Source organism: Amblyraja radiata, chromosome 9 (assembly GCF_010909765.2).
Source record: "Amblyraja radiata isolate CabotCenter1 chromosome 9, sAmbRad1.1.pri, whole genome shotgun sequence".
NCBI classification, from domain to species: domain Eukaryota; kingdom Metazoa; phylum Chordata; class Chondrichthyes; order Rajiformes; family Rajidae; genus Amblyraja; species Amblyraja radiata.
This window is the reverse complement of record NC_045964.1, coordinates 37,907,562-37,928,386: the sequence shown is the minus strand read 5'-3', so window position 1 is coordinate 37,928,386 and position 20,825 is coordinate 37,907,562. Positions and strand designations below refer to the sequence as shown.

At 43.3% G+C, this 20,825-nt stretch overlaps 1 protein-coding gene across 1 annotated transcript in view; it reads left to right on the top strand.

The window, feature by feature from the left end:
- The window catches only part of brms1l (BRMS1 like transcriptional repressor), a 44,752-nt gene that overhangs the window by 11,296 nt on the left and 12,631 nt on the right, over positions 1–20,825 (top strand). The window contains exons 4-9 of the mRNA XM_033027149.1: positions 1,980–2,059; positions 4,998–5,094; positions 6,858–6,947; positions 13,280–13,344; positions 18,726–18,765; positions 18,856–18,982. Coding sequence (XP_032883040.1) covers positions 1,980–2,059; positions 4,998–5,094; positions 6,858–6,947; positions 13,280–13,344; positions 18,726–18,765; positions 18,856–18,982 — 499 coding nt within the window. The remainder of the gene's footprint in view (positions 1–1,979; positions 2,060–4,997; positions 5,095–6,857; positions 6,948–13,279; positions 13,345–18,725; positions 18,766–18,855; positions 18,983–20,825) is intronic.

Here is a 20,825-nt window from a genome sequence, read left to right as displayed (position 1 = left end):
TGAGTGAATGTTGTTGATTTGATGCATATCAAAAACTGAAGGCTGATTCGCATCCTGTAATTTTGGTAATATTTTCAAGTGCTTTACAAGAATAACCATTTATGGATTTGGCATTTGAGATTTCATAACTTGTACTTTATACAAACATAAATTGAATCAATTTTATGTCCACGTTGGATTGGGTTCTTTGGTATACGTGGATTGAGCCTTGTTGGCCAATGAACGGTTTTATTGTGAACCAGCAGCATATGTGCGGTAAATGCAAGAATATTCGGGACTTTGAATACATATCCAAATTTCCGACTTATGAGCACTCAAAGTGGAGAAGCAGTATGTGTGCTTTGGAAACCTTGAGTACATGTATCAGTTTAAATGATGGAAGAGTACACCATCCACCAACCCTGTTAGGCATTTCCTGTTCTATCTGTGGTAGATTCTGTATCCTGCACTGGCCTCGGCAGCCACCGAAGCCATCTGCAATCTTGGGTGCCTGCCTAGGGAAAAAATCCTGATTAGAGATAAATAAATTTGGCTCAATAATGATCGTAATATTTTAGAAAGTTTCAGTTCTTCACTTGCTACTGTTTAGGATTTTGAATTTGGATACATTTTCATTGAGATTTTTAATTCTTAGATTTATGGTATTTCAATAAACTCTACTTAAAGAACCCTGTTGTAGCAAATGTTTGTGCCATTGCCTGTGCATAAATAATTGGTTCAAGGTTACAAGGTCAGTTTATTGTCACATGTGCCAGTTAAGGTACAGAGACATTTGAGTTACCATACAGCCATACTAAGTGAAAAGCAACAAGACACATAACCACATAAAAGTTAACATAGACATCCATCACAGTGGATTCCACATTCCTCACTTAAAGTTCAAACTTCTTCCTCTTGTTCTCCTGCGGTCGGGGCAGTCAAACCATCCGCAGTTGGGGCTATCAAAGCCCCCACAGCCGATGATCGAAGCCTCCGCGTCGGTGTGATCGAAACTTCCTCATCGTAGGTAAGAATGTTAGGTTTTGTTTATCAGGGGAAACAATTTGAACTGGTATCCTAAATGTTAAGTTGGAATTTCATATCCAGCATAAATAAAATTGTTGACTGCTTCGAGGCCTATATGCACAATATGTGTCTGAATTACTCAGACTGACAGAACTTTAATTGACAAAATATGACGTCAGGAATAAGGTTTTGAAATTGCCATAGTGATTAATGTGAGGTCTTTAGCAACAGCCTGAGATGGGGGCAGTAGTATAATTAATCATCTCTTCCTCCACTTCCACCTACATCACCAGTTTTCATGCTTTATTACAACCATATCTCAAATTTTCCTCTCCTCCCCTGCCTGACTCCAACGGTTTAATGCTGCGGATTCTCAGCAAGACTTGGCTATTCAACATGGAAACCTGTGGCAAACTGAGTGAATAGCGTTAGCTTTATAAATCGAGGGTGGCACAGCTGGTAGAGCTGCTCCCTTCCAACACTAGATGTCTTTGTCAGGCCCTAACCTTGGATGCTGTCTGTGTGGAGTTTGCCTGTTCTCTCTGTGACCATGTGGGTTTCCGCTGGGTGCTCTGGTTTTCTACATCCCAAAAATATATGGGTCTGTTAGTTCATTAGCTACTGTAATTTGCCTGTAGTTTGTTGGGAGTAGATGAGAGTGTGAACAGGTGATCGATAGTCGGCATGGCCTTGGTGGGTTGTAGGACCTGTTTTTACGCTGCATATCTAAAAAATAAAACTCTTTTGCTTAATGATTCTTGTAGATGTGAGAAAAGTGGAATATGCTGAGTTAGCCAATCTCTGCCTCCTGGGGACCCTGTTCATGGCTGCAGTTCCAACTTGTGAGCTGCCCAGGTTACAAAATAGAATTTTGCTGTGACCTGAGAGGATCTGTAAATGTTAATTTAGTAATTTTATATATGGTTATGAATCCTCTCAGTATTACATCTGAAAAGGTGATTTTGTGGTTGCAGGTATATATAGGGAGCTCTGTTTAAAAACTGTAAAGAACCAATATGAATGCGAGGTGCAGGCTGCATTCCAACACTGGGAGGTAAGCAGTAGTTAACAGTGGTGGACACTCCTGCCATTGTAGCGGGTTACTTGGTGATGGGAAGGTTCTTATCTGGTAATTATGCACTTATAAGCCCGTGTCTCTTGACAACAGGTATTAATGTACCCAATCCAGAGTGCTTCTGAATGGCATTTAATGTAGAGGAGTACTAATTAATTCAAGATTATGGAACCAGGAGCTGATTTCTTCACCATGTTTGATCCAATGCCATTGTGTCAATAGTGAGTACATTAGAGTAATTTCCCCTGACTAAATACCACTGTCTCCCCCTCTCTGTGTCACCGGTGAGGCAGGAGTCTGAAACACAGGCAGATGGCCATACTCACAGAATCACATCATCTGACGTTGCAAAAGATTTCTTTTTAGATGTTGTTGCAGAGATTTTTGTCAGCATTTTCAGGACTGGGTGGGCCTTTTGTTATTTCCTGATTCAGCATCTAGTGGTTTGAATTGCAGAGCTGCTAGATGTACATTAATCTCATTTAGCATAAAAATAATGGCATATGAAATGGTCGTATGGTATGAAAACAGCACGATAACCAGTAAGACAGGAAACACAGACTAAACCATGGTCAATGTTCTTAAGTGATGAATATAAGTAAGCCATGGTGATTGTAGATCAATTAATTAGGCATTCTGATTTTGTTGGTTTTACTGAGAATTTTGTATGAAATTTGTCTGCCACCAGCTATTGTACTTTTTGGGGGTTAATGGTTCAGCAATGAAACACTTCACCATATCCAACAGCAGGTGGGTGAAATTGAGGTGCCAGCCTGGTGCAGTCAAGTCATGTTGCTGAAGTACTTGTAACTGTCTTCAGCCAGACCTCCTGATGCTGCACAAATCTGTGATAGCCGACACATGATATTAAATGGCCACAGACATAATAGAGTGGTAAAGAAGGCTTATAGTATGCTTGCCTTCATCGGTCTGGGCATTATCAGAGCCAGGAGGTCATGTTGCAGCTTTATAGGACCAAAGTCTGCATTCGGCTGCATTTGGAGTATTTTGTGCAGCTTTAGTCACCCCACTACATGAGGTTTTGGAGAGGGTAGAGAAGAAGTTTACAGAATGCTTCCTAGATTAAAGGGTGTTACCTGCAAAGAGAGATTGGCCAAACTTGGATTGTTTACTCTGGAGCCTCAGAGGTTGAGGGGAGACCTGATGGAAGTACATAGAATCACGCGAGACATAGGTAGGGTAGAGAGTCAGAATCTTTTCTCCTACGTCTGGGAACTGGGAACTTAATATTCAGGGTTATACATCCTATAGAAAGGACAGGCAGGTGGGCAGAGGAGGGGGGGTAGCTCTTCTGGTGAGGAATGGAATTCAGTCCCTTGCGAGGGAAGACATAGGGACTGACGAGGTAGAGTCACTGTGGATTGAGTTGAGGAATTGCAATGGCAAGAAGACACTAATTGGTGTTATCTACAGACTGCCAAAGAGTAGCCCGAATAGGTTGCAGGGTGACCTGGACAGGTTGAGTGAGTGGGCAGATGCTTGGCAGATGCAGTATAATATAGATAAATGTGAGGTTATCCACTTTGGCGGCAAAAACAAGGGGGCAGATTATTATCTCAATGGGGTTAGGTTAAGTAAGGGGGAGATGCAGCGAGACCTGGGCATCCTTGTACATTAATGGAGATCAAGGGAAAGCTAGTCACATCTTTCATAAGAAATCCTGGATTTCATAGGAGGCACAAAACGCTGCAGATGCTGGAATCTGGAGCAATAAACAAACCACTGAAGGAACAGAGGTGAGGTGTGATGGGGAAAGAGCTGGCATCTGATAAGTGAATCCAGGTAAAGAGGGTGGATTTGTGTATGGACCTGTGGGGAAGAGAGGGATGTGAATCTTGAGTGGAAGATGGAAAGGAGCAGTACAGGATTGTGGAACGATAAAGTTGGAGACCATGGAGGGAAGATTACTGAAGTGATGAGATATGTGATGGCATGGGAGGCACAGGCCGGGTATTGGTCAGTGGCTGCTATCAGGTGTCAAAACTAGTCGCCTAGCCTCGGCAAGTGAAGGTCTGTATGAGGTCCTATGTCATAGCTACTCATAGAAAGCTATGTCCAATTGTCTTTAGTAGCTTCAACAGTGATCTTCCCTCATCCGTTAGTTTGTTAATTGACAGCTTTATTTTGAGTTGAGAAGTGACAAATCTCAATTGTAGAACATGAATGTCAGAATCATTGCCTCAAAGAAAGCAACCCCTTCCTCTTGGCAATCAATGTCATTGTCATTTGTAGTGACCCTGTCAGCTAGATTATGGGAGATTGGTGATGGAGTGGTGACATCATTAACCTGAAATTAAAATGGAACAACTCCATAATATCATAGTCACTGAAATGGCTGAGAGAATTAATATTTTGGACTAAAAGGCTTGCTGCTTGCTTTATTACACTTGAAAAACATGTCAGGCTATGATTAAATACTTTCTACTTATCTAAAGGAATATGGATCCAGCATCAGGGGAGTTTAACATTTTCTAGGTCAAAGCAGTCCACTTGATGGACGTGGCATCCCAAGTAAATTCTCCACTCCTATACAATATTATCTAGGGGATGCAATGCACCATCTAGTCAAGACTTTTGTTGGCATCACTTCTAAAATCAGTACTACTAGCAGTAGGATAGAAATGGTTAGCAAGTACATAGGAATACATTGTCAGGGTTCTCTCAATTCCATACATATCCAGGCCTTTATTCATGTTTGGTCACAAAATGTAAAACTTGCATTTTCCTGCTTGATAATAATGCGTAGTGCTTTAATAACATGGATTGCAATCACTCAATATCAGCAATAAGTGCCAGCCTCTGTCATGCATATTCTGAAAATGAATCAAGAGAGAAGATAGTTATGCATTAAATACAGCCATTGGAATTATCACAAATATATTTTGTTGTTTACTAGAGTGAGAAGTTACTTCTGTATGATACTGTACAGAGTGAACTGGAGGAGAGAATTCGGCGACTTGATGAAGATCGACACAATATTGATATCACGTCGGGTATGTCGGCTTTCAATTTACACTAAATTTACTTAACATATGTTTTAGTACTTAGCTTGTAATCTTTAAGTCAAGGCATTTGAAGTGCTCATCGAAATATAATTTTAAGAATGATGATATTTCTGCTTCCATATGCCTTCATACTTTGAATTCCAGGCCCTGCTATTTTTTTGGGGGGCAGAGATTGTTTTCTGAGTGTTTGCCACTCAATTCATAACCTAAAATCATAGTTGTTGACTTTGCTGCTAAGAAAAATAAGGCTTCTTCACCCTCTCATAATTTCATACATCTCAATTTAGATTTCTCCATAGTTTTGTTCTAAAGAAAACTACCATAGTCTTGCCAGACTGTTCTGGCAACAGTCTCATTAATCTTTTCTGTATTGTTCTCATTCTATCACATTCTTTCAATAATTACAAACAGTTCCGTTTTGGGACATGTGACAATAAAACGCTTTTGACTAATGTGGTGGCCAGACTTGTACACAATATAAAGCTGTGGCCCAACCACAGCTGTACACAATTCTAGCATGAATACCACCATTCCCCCCAGCTTTATCATTCTGTACCTCAACCACTCCAAAGATGTACAGGATTGTAGGTTAATTGGCTTGGTATAAATGTAAATTGTCCCTAGTGTGTGTAGGATAGTGTTAATGTGCGGGGATCGTTGGCCGGCGCAGACTCAGTGGGTTGAAGGGCCTGTTTCCACGCTGTATCTCTAAACCAAAAGTAAACAGTAAAGACAGATGTCCCACTAGCTGCTTTGGCTATCTTTCTGCCTTTTATCGTAATGTGTTCTAAATCCCTCTTTCAGTTCGTGTTATCCTACCATCCTGCTCAAATACATATGCCATCTCTCATGCAACTTTCTTTCTCACATTGTCACCTTGCCGATTTTAGTATAATTTGCAAACTTCTTCACCATAGCTCGAACATTGAAGTCCATATGTGTAGGAAGGAACAGCAGATGCTGGTTTACACCGAATATAGACACAAAATGCTGGAGTAACTCAGCGGGACAGGCAGCATCTCTGGATCGAGGATGGGTGATGTTTTGGGTTGAGGCCTTTCAGTCCATAACATTGATTAAGCATCACTAAAAGCAAAGTCCATCACTCCTTGCTGGAGTCCCAATGCATGCTTTGTCCTGTATATAAATCTTTGTTTTTGCCCTCAAAACTAATTTTACTTTTTTGATCATTTTAATCATTCAACTTTTGGTCCCGTAGGAGAAAACGTTCGGATACACAATATTAACATTTCTTCTACAAGCAAATTTTTGCGATATTTAAAATCAGCCATTGTATATGTATTATGAACAATGGGCTGATGCAGGTGATAAAGGCTGAATGTGGAGAGAATTGGCATATTTGTGTGGAAAAATAAAAATAAATTTCAACTTTTGTGAAACCTAGCTAAGTGGGAGGTGGAAATGCCATGAGAGAGAGGAGGATGGGTCTTGCAAGATGCTATATGCCATGCTAGTTGCAGGTGCCCAGCTGGTGGCAGTGCAGTGGCAGGACAGTTGACCTTACAGGCTTTCTGTCAACAGTGATCTCTTACAAACATGAGCAAGGAGAACAAGAGCCTGTTGTCAGAGGCACTAAAAGAAGCAAGAAAAGGAAGATTAGCAGGATTGCGTTTACCACCAGCCCAGTGAGGAGTAAGATTATGATGCACTTGATTAGACATACAGTATGGTTTTTTTTAAATGGCTAATTCCTTGATTAAATACCCTCTACATTATAACTTGTCTTTCAGAGTTATGGAATGATGAACAACAGTCGAGGAAAAGCAAGAGGAAAGATCCATTTAGTCCAGACAAAAAGAAAAAGCCTGTAGTTGTCTCTGATATCCTTTTAATTATTTTTATTCGTCTTCACAACAGATCATGTACAACAGAAAAGTAATTGGTAAACGGGTATATAAAAGTAATCTTCACTGATTTGTACCCCTTTAAAAGGGAACTAATAATTTTGCAGAGCTTATTTTAAATTGGATGCATGTAATTTAGAATGCTTATGCTTATTGTATAATATAATTATTTTTGGTATTGGAAATCTATATACATAACTAAAACTCTTATCTTTGCTCTTCTGGTTTGCGCGGTTTTTCTATTTGCGCAAAAACGATACGCAATAGCGCTACGATTTTTGTCAGCTCACTCACCATTCCCCTGTGCTGCGAGTGCCAATCATAAAAGTTCCAATTGGTAGTGTGTGGGTAAAAGTTAGCGAAGTTTCAAAATCGTAAAACCCGCGCATGAGCAGATCAATTTCCTTTCTTGCCAGTCAGCGGCGCACGGATTGGTCTCTTCTCCTGGATGGTCCGCCCCTTCCTTCGCCATCGCGTCTTTACTGGAGCTGAGGGACGCTGCCGGTGGAGGTCTCCAACCGGACACAATTTTTGGAGGGACCGAAAGCAGCCCAGTCCGGAGTCGGAGATGTCGCCAAACGAGGAGAATCTGATCCCGACGGGGGAGGCCATCCAGCGCCCGCTGTGAGTCCCAAACGCACTGCCATCGCAATGCCCTCTGGTCCCCCTCGCTGGCTCCTGTCCCCCCTCCTCCGTGATACCCCATCCCCCATGGCTCTTTCCCCCGTCTTTTCTTCGAGCTCACCCCCCCACCCACGCTGGTGCTTCTGGGCCATGCCGAGGATCCGAGGCCTGGCTCTAAGGGTGCCGACAGCTAATGCTCCTCCGGGGCACGCAAGAAGGGAGAGGAGCGGCAACCTCGAGATCATGGGAAGGTGAGGAGGGAGTGTGGGGGAGGAGAGGGGATAGTGGGAGGGGTGTAGGGAAGGGAGAGGTGTTATGGAGGGAGGGAGTGAAGGGGGATAGGGAAAAGGAGAGGCGAGGGGGGGATTGTGGAGGGTAGGAGGAGAGGGAGTGAAGGAGGGAAAAGAAGAGGGGTGAGGTGGGGGAGGAGGGGGAATAGAGGAGGTCGCAGTGGGGGAGGCAGGGAGTGGGGAATAGAGGGAGGAGGGCAGTGGGGGAGGTGAGGAGTAGGGGATAGAGGGATAGAAGGGGGTTAGGGAGGGTAAAGGAGTTATGGAGGGAGTGACTGAGGGTAGGGTCACCTCCAATCACCTCCAGTTTAAATTCCATTTGGAATATTTTGGAGGACCAAGAACCAAGGGTAAAGGAGAGGGAGAGAGGTGAGGGAGGGACTGTTGGGGGGGGGGGGGGTAGGAGGAGAGGGGAAAGAAGAAGGAGGGTGAAGAGGAAGGGAAGAGAGTGCTTGGGATGAGGGGAAATGAGCTGCGCCTGTGCAGTTGGGGGCTATGGGCGAGTGGTGAAATATTGCGTTGGGGGACCAAGCCTCCTGTGTGACAGGGACCCAAAGGGTCCCACAGTACAGTGCCAATTAAAAATATCTTTATGTTTAAAATGGTCATCTTAAAAGATGACTTTTTCTAAGAAGTTTTTTTTGAAGTAAACTGAAGGTTGACGAGGGAAAGGCTGTAGACGTATTTGTGGACACATTGAACAAAGTGTGCGGTCATGCACTTTGGTAGAAGGAATAATGACGTAAACTATTTTTTAAATGGGGGGGGGGGGGTGGAAGGAGGATTCAGAAATTGGAGGTGAAAAGGGAAAAGGGAGTGCTGGTGTAGGATTCCCAAAGGTTAATGTACAGGTTGGGTTGGAGGTACAAAGGCAACACAATGTTGGCATTCATGTTGAGGGGACAACAATTAAAAGCAAGGATGTATTGCTGAGGCTTTATTAGGTGCTGCTGAGGCCACATTTGGAATATTGTGAGCTGTTTTGGGCCCCATATCTGATAAAGGATGTGCTGGCTTTGAGGAGGGTCCAGATGGGGTTTTGTAGAATGATCCTAGGGATGATTGGGTTAACATATCAGGAGTGTTTGAAGGCTCTGGGCCTGCACTCACTGGAGTTTAGAAGGATGAGGGGGTATTGTGTTGAACCAAAGTCTAGAACCAAAGGGCAAAGCCTCAGAATAAAAGGACATACCTTCACAATGGAGTTGAGGAGGAATTCCTTTGGCCAGAGAGTTGTGAATCATTGCCATGAGTGGCTTGGAGGCCAAGACATTGGGTGTTTTTTAAAGTATAGATTGATATTCTAGTATGGGTGTCAAGGGTAATGGGGAGCTGGTAGGAGAATGGGGTTGAAAGGGAAAAATAGCTCATCCATGGTTGAATTCGACAGGCTGCATGACCTAATTGTGCACCTATGTCTTAAGGTCTTCGATAAGACCTTTAATAAGATTCCGCGTGATAGGCTGCTCTGGAAAGTTAGATAGAATGGCATCCACGGAGAGCAAGCTGCCTCGATACAAAAAAGGCTTTATAAAAGTAAGCAGAGGGTGGTGGAAGGTTGTTTTTTTGGATTGGAGGCCTGTGGCTAGTGTGTCTCGGGTTGGTGCTGGGCCCATTGCTGTTTATGGTTTATATTAATGACTAGACTAAGTGAGACCCATTGGGTCCCAGCATTACATGGTGGCCAGTGGGGGGGGAAAGGGGGGGGGGGGGCTTTCTGGAGCGCTAGTATGGGTGTTGTGCGCTGTCGGGACTGGTTTCCAGAGGGCTAGTATGGACATTGTGAGCCGAATGGATTCTTGGGCTGGCAGCTCAGTCACTCAAGCCTGTTGTGCTGGCAGCTCACTCACGGCTGGTGGGCTCACAGTTGACTCACGGCTATTCCTTGAAATTCCATTTCAAGCAGGGTGCAAGGGCACCAAATTCAAGTGCAGTATCATACCATTTCAAGCAGGGTGCAAGGCCACTAAAGACAGCGAGTCGTGACCTCTCCCCCCGCCATCTTGCAGAGACTGAGCCATGCCCACATTTCCTGGTTTTATAGTCCCTCCCACCAGAAGGGGCGTGGCCTTCATGGCATGATTGACAGGAGAATCAACATTTTAAAAATACTAATAACTCTTTTATTTTTCATCGATGGGAAAAATCCTCGGCACCTGATGAGCGGAAGGGTCTCCGAGTAAGATGGCCAAAAATCACAGCCGTATGTCGTAGCGTTTTTTCTAAAATCAATATAAAGCGCAAACAGGAAATGGTCAAGATTAGACTTTTAATTATATAGAAGGCAAGGCAGCTCTAGTTAAGCAAGGCAGCTCGCTTTAGCACTTTCAAAACCAAAGGCAAGGCAGCTCGCTTTAGCACTTTCAAAACCAAAGGCAAGGCAGCTCGCTTTAGCACTTTCAAAACCAAAGGCAAGGCAGCTCGTTTTAGCACTTTCAAGATCAAAGGAAAGGCTGCTCTATTTAGGCAAGGCAGCTCCAATTTGGCAAGGCAGCTCCAATTTGGCAAGGCAGCTCCAATTTGGCAAGGCAGCTCCAATTTGGCAAGGCAGCTCTAATTTGGCAAGGCAGCTCTAATTTGGCACGGCAGCTCTAATTTGGCAAGGCAGCTCTAATTTGGCAAGGCAGCTCTAATTTGGCAAGGCAGCTCTAATTTGGCAAGGCAGCTCTAATTTGGCAAGGCAGCTCTAATTTGGCAAGGCAGCTCTAATTTGGCAAGGCAGCTCTAATTTGGCAAGGCAGCTCTAATTTGGCAAGGCAGCTCTAATTTGGCAAGGCAGCTCTAATTTGGCAAGGCAGCTTGCTTTAGCACTTTCAAAACGAAAGGCAAGGCAGCTTGCTTTATGCCCCTGTCCCACTTAGGAAACCTGAACAGAAACTTCTGGTGACCTTGCCGCGACCCAAGGTTTCCATGAGTCGCCAGAGGTTTTGGTCACTCACCTGGAAAGCCTTGACCGAAGCGCGAGTTGCATCTACCGACCAAAGATCCTATAGGATCTTTGATACCGACCACACACACAAACACATCTCGAAGGTTGGGGCCAGGGACAGCGGAGGAGCGCTGTCTGCGCGATGAAGAGGAAGGTAAACGGCTGCCACAGAGCACGGTAAGTCCTTTAGAGAGGGGGGAGGGAGAAGGAGTGGAGACAATTTTAAGAAGTTTAATGAAGTTAGCGGGCATTTACCTTCCGGTGGGTCCTTCTAGGTCGTGAAACTCCAATGAGCCAATCAAAATGGCCAGTCAGCGAAGGAGATGGCCATCGACTGCCTGTAAGTAAATAGCGACCCCACTCCACTGGCTTTGACTAAATGGCAACCTATTTTTAATTGAAGCCCGTTTTGATTTTGTTTAAATAATCAAAGGAACATAGAAGAGGCCTCGACCATGTGGAAACCACTTTCGACCATTAGGGAGAGTGACCAAAACCTCCGGGAACCTCATGGAAACCTTGGGTGGGGCGCAAGGTCACCAGAGGTTTCCGTTCAGGTTTCCTAAGTGGGGCAGGAGCATTAGCACTTTCAAAACCAAAGGCAAGACAGCTTGCTTAGCACTTTCAAAACCAAAGGATACACAGCTTGCTTTAACACTTTCAAAACCAAAGGCAAGACAGCTTGCTTTAGCACTTTCAAAACCAAAGGCAACACAGCTTTAGCACTTTCAAACCAAAACACACTTTTGCATTTTCAAACTACATTTTCAAACCACATTAAGGGCACTGACAGGTCAGTAAAACCACTCACAGTTTAGTAGACATGTGTTCAGTGTTATTCACAGCTCAGACTGAGAATTGCGACCTCTCATTCCCCATCTTGCAGGGAACTGAAGCACCTCCACATTTCCGGGTTTTATAGTCCCTCCGGAAGGGGCGTGGCCTTCAGGAGAGAGAATCTCAAAATTTTGTAAACACTAATTGCTCTTTTATTTTTAATCGATGGGAAAAATCCTCTTGTCCTGCGTAAGATGGCCAAAAATCACAGCCGTAAGTGGCAGCATTTTTTCTAAAATCAATATAAAGAACAGGAAGTGGTCAAGATCAGACTTTTAGTAATATAAATATAGATTCGAATGTGCAAGGCATGATTAGTAAATTTGCTCATGATGATAATGTAGGTGGTATAGACAGTGAAGAAGGTTATCAAAAAGTACAGCAAGCTCTTGATCAGCTGGACAAGTGGGCTGAAGAATAGGTTATGCAATTCAATACAAATAAGTGTGAGGTGTTACATTTTGCTCCCCATTGGGTTGCAACCTTGTCGTGGTCGGGGAGCTTGTGTGTCTCAGTGATCCCCAGAGCTATGCCGGTGGGAGATTCGTCTGCTGTTAGGGTCTCCATTGCTGGACAGGTCGAAGGGTAGAGGCGAGACGAAGAACGATCCACTGGTCCTCCAGGTTGGTGGTTGAGCACAGGGCTAACAACCCTGTCTCGTAAAACAAATATGTTACGGAAACAGCAACTGAAGGTATCAACACTACTGAGTGGAGGACCTTCGTTGCTGCCCTACATGCCAGGAAGCATAATAGGCAGTAAGTAAGTTACATTTTGGGAAATGAAACCAGGACCTTCACAGTGAATGGCAGGGTGAGTGTTGTAGAGCAGAGGGATCTAGGGGTACAGGTGCACAGTTCCCTAAAACGTAGCGTCACAGGTAGATAGGGTGGTAAAGAAGATGTTTGGTACATTGGCTGTCGTCAGTCAGAGTATTGAGTATAGAAGTTAGGATGTTCTGCCATAGTTGTACAAGACATTGGTGAGGCTGCAAGTGGAGTATTGTGTTCAGTTTTTGTCATCCTGCTATAGAATCGATGTCATTGAGCTAGAAAAAGCTCAGAAGATTTACGACGCTGCTGCCAGTGGTCGAGGGCCTGAACTATAGCTATTGGGCAAGATAGGACTTTATTTGGAGCACAGGAGGCAAAGGGGTGATCTTATAAAGGTGTGTAAAATCATTGGGGGAAACGATAGGGTGAATGCACTAGTGTAGGGGAATGAAGAACAGAGGACATGGGTTTAAGGTGAGAGGGTAAAGATATACCAGAAACCTGAGGGGGCAACCTTTTCACTCTGGGTGGTGGGTAAATGGATTGAGCTACCAGAGGAGTGAGTTAAGGCAGGTACAATAATAACATTTGAAAGACACTTGTGCAGGTTCTTGGATAGGAAAGGTTTGCAGGGATATGGACCAAATCCAGGCAAATGGGATACCTTAGATGGGGCATCTTGGTTGGCATGGAAGAGTTGGGCCGAAAGGCCCGTATCCATGCTGTATGAAATTATATATACTTTGAAAGATGCCTTATTCCAAGTATTTGGTAATTGTTTGATTCTGGACTATACATATTTTGTAGAGAATTTAATTAATTTTTAGATTCTGGAAATTTCCTTAACTGGCAAACGTCCTTATGTTGTTTACATGTTACAAGACCTTGATATACTTGAAGACTGGACAACAATTAGGAAGGTATGTTGCATTAGCTGATGTATCCTTAATACACTTTTTTTACCTTGAGAAATATTAACCTATGCTTCTAAATACCAGAGCAATAAATTAAACGAATTATTTTACAGAACCTGTGTTGCTGTTTTAGCTCATGCCTAGGTGATTTAACTGTAACAGATTGTGTGTTTGAAGGCATTCAGGGCAAAATATTATCATGTGTACTCTATATAAATGTTCTATAATTAATTAAATATGCTAGTTACAAAATCATGGAATTGCAATACCCTTCAAAATATGTCTGCAGTAATCATTTAGAAACATAGAAAATAGGTGCAGGAGGAGGCCATTCGGCCCTATGAGCCAGCACCGCCATTCATTGTGATCATGGCTGATCGTCCCCAATCAAGTAACCCGTGCCTGCCTTCTCCCCATATCCCTTGATTCCACTAGCTCCTAGAGCTCTATCTAACTCTCTCTTAAATCCATCCAGTGATTTGGTCCTCCACTGCCCTCTGTGATAGGGAATTCCACAAATTCACAACTCTCTGGGTGAAAATGTTTTTTCTCACCTCAGTCTTAAATGGCCTCCCCTTTATTCTAAGACTGTGGCCCCTGGTTCTGGACTCGCCCAACATTGGGAACATTTTTCCTGCATCTAGCTTGTCCAGTCCTTTATAATTTATATGTTTCTATAAGATATCCCCTCATCCTTCTAAACTCCAGTGAATACAAGCCTAGTCTTTTCAATCTTTCCTCGTATGACAGTCCCGCCATCCCAGGGATCAATCTTGTGAACCCACGCTGCACTGCCTCAATCACAAGGATGTCCTTCCTCAAATTAGGAGACCAAAACTGTACGCAGTACTCCAGATGTGGTCTTACCAGAGCCCTATACAACTGCAGAAGAACCTCTCTATTCCTATACTGAAATCCTCTTGTCATGAAGGCTAGCATTCCATTAGCTTTCTTCACTACCTGCTGTACCTGCATGCCAACTTTCAGTGACCGGTGTACAAGGACACCCAGGTCTCGCTGTACCTCCCCCTTACCTAACCTAACCCCATTGAGATAATAATCTGCCCCCTTGTTTTTGACACCAGTGGATAACCTCACATTTATCTATATTATACTGCATCTGCCAAGCATCTGCCCACTCACTCAAACTGTCCAGGTCACCCTGCAACCTCCTAACATCCTCTTCACACTGCCACCCAGCTTTGTGTCATCCGCAAACTTGCTACTGTTGCTCCTAATTCCCTCTTCCAAATCATTAATATATATGGTAAACAGTTGCGGCCCCAACACCGAGCTTTACGGCACTCCACTCGCCACTGCCTGCCATTCTGAAAAGGACCCGTTCACTCCTACTCTTTGCTTCCTGTCTGTCAACCAATGTTCTATCCACGTCAACACCCTACCCCCAATACCATGTGCTCTAATTTTAGTCACCAGTCTCCCGTGCGGGACCTTATCAAAGGCTTTCTGAAGTCTAGATACTACATCCACTGGCTCCCCTTCATCCATTTTACTTGTCACATCCTCAAAAAATTCCAGAAGATTAGTCAAGCATGATTTTCCTTTCATAAATCCATGCTGACTTGGACTAATCCTTTTACTGCTATCCAAATGCCCCATTATTACCTCTTTAATAATTGACTCCAGCATCTTTCCCACCACTGAAGTCAGGCTAACTGGTCTGTAATTCCCTGTTTTCTCTCTCTGCTCCTTTCTTGAAAAGTGGGATAACATTAGCTATCCTCCAATCCACAGGAACTGATCCTGAATCTATTGAACATTGGAAAATGATCACCAATGCGTCCACTATTTCTGGAGCCACCTCCCTGAGGACCCTGGGATGCAGTCCATCAGGCCCAGGGGATCTATCATCCTTCAGTCCCATTAGCCTACCCAATACTCTTTCTCGCCTAATGACATTTTTTTTCAGTTCCTCGACCGCCTTAGATCCTCTGTCCTCCAGTACATCTAGGAGATTGTTTGTGGCTTCCTTAGTGAAGACAGATCCGAAGTACCTGTTCAACACTTCTGCCATTTCCTTGTTCCCCATAATACTTTCACCCGTGTCTGCCTTCAAAAGACCCACATTTGACTTTGCTATTCTTTTTCCCTTAACATATCGAAATAAGCTTTTACTGTCCTTCTTTACATTCCTGGCCAGCTTCCCCTCGTACTTCATTTTTTCAGCCCGTATTGTTTCCTTCTGTTGTCCTATGAAAGTTTCCCAATCCTCTGGCTTCCGGGTACTCTTTGCAGTGTAATACATCTTTTCTTTTAGTTGTATTCTATCCCTAACTTCTCTTGTCAGCCACGGTTGCCTCCTGCTCCCCTTAGAATCTTTCTTCCTTTTTGGAATGAAATGATCCTGTCTTCCGGATTATGCCCAGAAATTCCTGCCATTGCTGTTCCACCGTCATTCCTCCTGGTATCCCTTTCCAGTCTACCTTGGCCAGCTGCTCTCTCATGCCTTCATAGTCCCCTTTGTTCATCTGCGTCACTGCCACTTCCGATTTAACCTTCTCCTTCTCAAATGGCAGATTAAATCATATTATGGTCACTACCTCCAAGCGGTTCCTTTACCTCTAGTTCTCTTATCAAATTTGGTTCATTGGACAACACTAAATCCAGAATTGCCTTTTCTCTGGTTGGCTCCATTACAAGCTGCTCTAAGAATCCATCCCGGAGGCACTCTACAAACTCTTTCTTGGGGTCCTGAACCAACCTGATTTTCCCAGTCTACCTGCATATTTAAATCCCCCATCACCACAGTGGCATTACCTTTGTTACTCCTGCTGCAACTTACACCCTACATCCGGGCTACTATTTGGGGGTCTGTAGAGAACACCAATTAGTGTCTTCTTGCCTTTGCAATTCCTCAACTCGATCCAGTGACTCTACCTCGTCAGTCTCTATGTCTTCCCTCGCAAGGGACTGAATTCCATTCCTCACCAGAAAGAGCTACTCCCCCCCCCCCCCCCCCCCTCTGCCAACCTGCCTGTCCTTTCTATAGGATGTATAACCCTGTATATTAAGTTCCCAGACCTGATCCTCCTGCAGCCACGCCTCGGTAATCCCCACAATGTCCTATCTACCAACCTCTATCTCAAGCTCATCTACTTCTTATACTTCGCACATTCATATACAGTACTTTTAATTCCCTACGCATCTCACCATTCACACCGATCCCTATTACACTTGGCCATACTCTCCTATCCCTTTGTGAGCTTTCTTTCCCGTTAATTCTGGGGTAATTAACTATCCCTTTACTCCCTTTCCCTTTAACTCCATCCTTGACTATCCCATTTGACCCCTCCCACACTCCAAAGACATGGAGGTATGTAGGTTAATTGGCTTGGTGTATGTGTAAATTGTTCCGAGTGTGTGTCGGATACTATTAGTGTGCAGGGATCACTGGTCGGTGAGGACTCGGTGGGCCGAAGGGTCTGTTTCCGCGCTATATCTCTAAACTAAAAACTAAACTGAACGTACAAACTCTGTACAGGCAGCACCCTTAGTCGGGATCGAACCTGGGTCTCCGGTGCTGCAAGCGTATAAGGCAGCAACTCTACCGCTGCGCCACCGTAGCTGCCAACGATGATAAACTAATCATCAACATTTTGTAAATTAGATATAACATGCCAGTGTTACATTTATTCCATATTTTTCATTTATTACTTGTAGTTGTTATTGTCATGGCCGAAACCAAGTTAAGGCTATCCTTATTTTTTGTATCATTTTAGCAGGTGTACGGTGATATCCAGGAGTTATTTTGCCCGGTTATTTGGGAACGGCTCAGATCCTAAATTTCAAAGATGATGTAATCCAGGACAATCATATGACATGCTGATGTTTAGCTTTTGTCACATCTCACATCCTCTAACAATTTGATTTAGTCAAACTGTGTCAACTATTTTATTCAATCACTGAAGTAAAAGTGTCTATCTCTGAAGATGACCATTGAGTTCATGACGTGACGTGACGGCAAAGCAAGATGCTGTTGTGCGTCACCTACTCATTAGGTCCTATGTCTCCTATGTCCTGATGTTACATTAATGTATCCTTGTTTGTGTCCTTGATTTGAATGGTTGGGAAAATGGGCTGCATAAACTGAGCACTCCACTTCCTTGCATCAGGACAGGCTCTTGACCTGAAATATCTACCATTCCTTTGCCTTCACAAATGCTGCCTGACCTGCTGTGCTCCTGTAGTGGTTTGTCACTTTTCTTGTGGTTTGTTAGTTTCCTCTGTGTGAATGTTATCAAATCACAGCAACTCTGTTCTCCACCACAGAACTCCACAAGGAGTCCAGTATTGTAAATACTGCATTTGAACAGGGAAATCGCATATCTGTTGCGATTTCTCACAAAATATGACTTCGCGTACACACAATCTTTTCTCTTTCTGTGTTTATCGTGGAGGCATTTTTCAAGTTGTTTTCCATTTGTTCTCCTTTTGCTATTATAACACATTAAGTTAAAACCTTTACATTATGGGTGAATTAGCTTCTTTTCCTCAGTAAAATTTGGTTATCCTTTCTGAAATGATACATGATTTCTGTCATTCAGATCTGATTTGCGATCCTAGAAATCCTGAATGGTGTCAGGTTAGGAAAAGGGGAAGTTCAACGAGACCTGGGTGTCCTGGTACATCAGTCACTGAAAGTAAGCATTCAGGTACAACAGGCAGAGAAGAAAGCTAATGGCATGTTGGCCTTGATAACAAGAGGAGTTGAGTACAGGAGCAAAGAGGTCCTTCTGCAGTTGTACAGGGCCCTGGTGAGACCACACCTGGAGTATTGTGTGCAGTTTTGGTCTCCTAATTTGAGGAAGGCCATTCTTCCTATTGAGGGAGTGCAGTGTAGGTTCACGAGGTTAATTCCCAGGATGGCAGGATTGTCACATGATGAAAGAATGGGTCGACTGGGCTTGTATTCACTGAAATTTAGAAGAATGAGAGGGAATCATAGAAACATATGAAATTATTAAGGGATTGAACACGCTAGATGCAGGAAACATGTTCCCGATGTTGGGAGAGTCCAGAACCAGGGGCCACAGTTTAAGAATAAGGGGTAGGCCATTTAGAACTGAGATGAGGACAAACCTTTTCACACAGAGTTGTGAATTTGCGGAATTCTCTGCCTCAGAAGGCAGTGGAGGCCGATTCACTGGATGCATTCAAAAGAGAGTTAGATAGCTCTCAGGGCTAGCGGAATCAAGAGGTATGGGGAGAAGGCAGGAACGGGTTACTGATTGTGGATGACCAGCCATGATCACATTGTATGGCGGTACTGGCTTGAAGGGCCGAATGACCTACTCCTGCACCTATTGTCTATGTATCTATTTAAATCGTACAAATAAAATGTATTATCTTGATTTTTGCTTTCTCAGGCAATGGCGACGCTTGCGCCACACAGAGTAAAGACAGATGGTGAGTGGAAGTTTGAAATCTTCAATGGGCATTGTTATGTCTTATTATGATCATGAAAATGTAATTACTTTATTTTTATTTAAACTTCAGCATCCACCAAGACAGAAAAACAGCTTCACAGTGCCAGATCAGAAGATGGCAGGTTATTTTATGATGGGGAGTGGTACAGCCGTGGACAAACTATATGTATTGACAAGAAAGATGAATATCCAATAAGGCAAATATTTTTTTTCCTTAAATTATTAAAGTATTATTGATTTACAGATACTCAATTAAATTATTATTTACACAATTCAGGGAATAGGAATGTGGTGCTGTCTTAAAGAACACAAAGTTAAAGGAATGTTTCGATGCAAATATTTCAGTTTTTATCGTTTTATTTTGAGTTGATAATTTTTTATGTTTTGGTTGATGTCACAGGCTTACCCCAGATTTAGTGTTGTTCAAATTAACAACGTGGAAGAATTATGGTTGTACACTCGAAATTAAATTTCTTTATGGTGCTTCTGAATTCTAATCTCAGTTACAATTGCACACGGAAATCCTATATAGAAAGCCAGGAGCATGCCTCCATATGGTAGATGGAGTAAGATGTGGTTTAATAATGCTTTACTGGTTTACCAAAGATAAAACTGCTGAAAGTCCTCAAACAACTTTTTTTTTTTGTTCATCAAATTGCTGTTTCCGGTGGTTATGGTACAGTAAGCAAAGTTGATAACCTTAAATTCAGGAAGAAAACAAAGAATTTTAACCAACTTCATTTTACCCTTGCTTTCCTGGCAGTATTATATTTTCCTCTGAAAGTAGATGTTAGGATTGTGTTGAATAATAGGCAATAGGTGCAGGAGTAGGCCATTCGGCCCTTCGAGCCAGCACCGCTTCACTGTGATCATGGCTGATTATCCACAATCAGCACCCCTTTCCTGCCTTCTCTCCATATCCCTTGACTCATCCATTTTTAAGAGTTCTATCTAACTCTCTCTTGAAAGCATCCAGATAATCAGCTTCCACAGTCTTCTGAGGCAGAGAATTCCACAGATTCACAACTCTCTGGGTGAAAACGTTTTACCTCATCTCCGTTCTAAATGGCCTACCCCTTATTCTTAAACTGGGGTTCCTGGTTCTGGATTCCCCCAACATCGGGAACATGTTTCCTGCCGCTAGCTTGTCCAATCCCTTCATAATCTTATGTTTCAATAAGATGCCCTCTCATCCTTCTAAATTCCAGTGTATACAAGCCCAGTCGCTCCATTCTTTCAACATATGACAGTCCCACAATTCCCGGGAATTAACCTTGTGAACCTACGCTGCACTTCCTCAATAGGAAGAATATCCTTCCTCAAATTAGGAGACCAAAACTGCACACAATACTCCAGGTGTGGTCTCACCATGGCCCTGTACAACTACAGAAGGACCTCTTTGCTCCTATACTCAACTCCTCTTGTAATGAAGGCCAACATGCCATTAGCTTTCTTCACTGCCTGCTGTACCTGCATGCTTACTTTCAGTGACTGATGTACAAGGACACCCAGATCTTGTGTACTTCCCCTTTTCCTAACTTGACACCATTCAGATAATAATCTGCCTTCCTGCTCTTGCCACCAAAGTGGATAACCTCACATTTATCCACATTAAAGTGCATCTGCCATTCATCTGCCCACCAACCCAACCTCTCCAAGTCACCCTGCATCCTCATAGCATCCTCCTCACAGTTCACACTGCCACCCTGCTTTATGTCATCTGCAAATTTGATAATGTTACTTTTAATCCCTTCATCTAAATCATTAATTTATATTGTAAATAGCTGCAGTCCCAGCACCGAGCCTTGTGGTACCTCACGAGTCACTGCCTGCCATTCTGAGAAGGATCCGTTAATCCCTACTCTTTGTTTCCTGTCTGCCAACCAATTTTCTATCCATGTCAGTACCCTACCCCCAATACAATGTGCTCTAATTTTGCCCACTAATCTCCAATGTGGGACCTTATCAAAGGCATTCTGAATGTCCAGGTACACTACATCCACTGGCTCTCCCTTGTCCATTTACCCAGCTACATCCTCA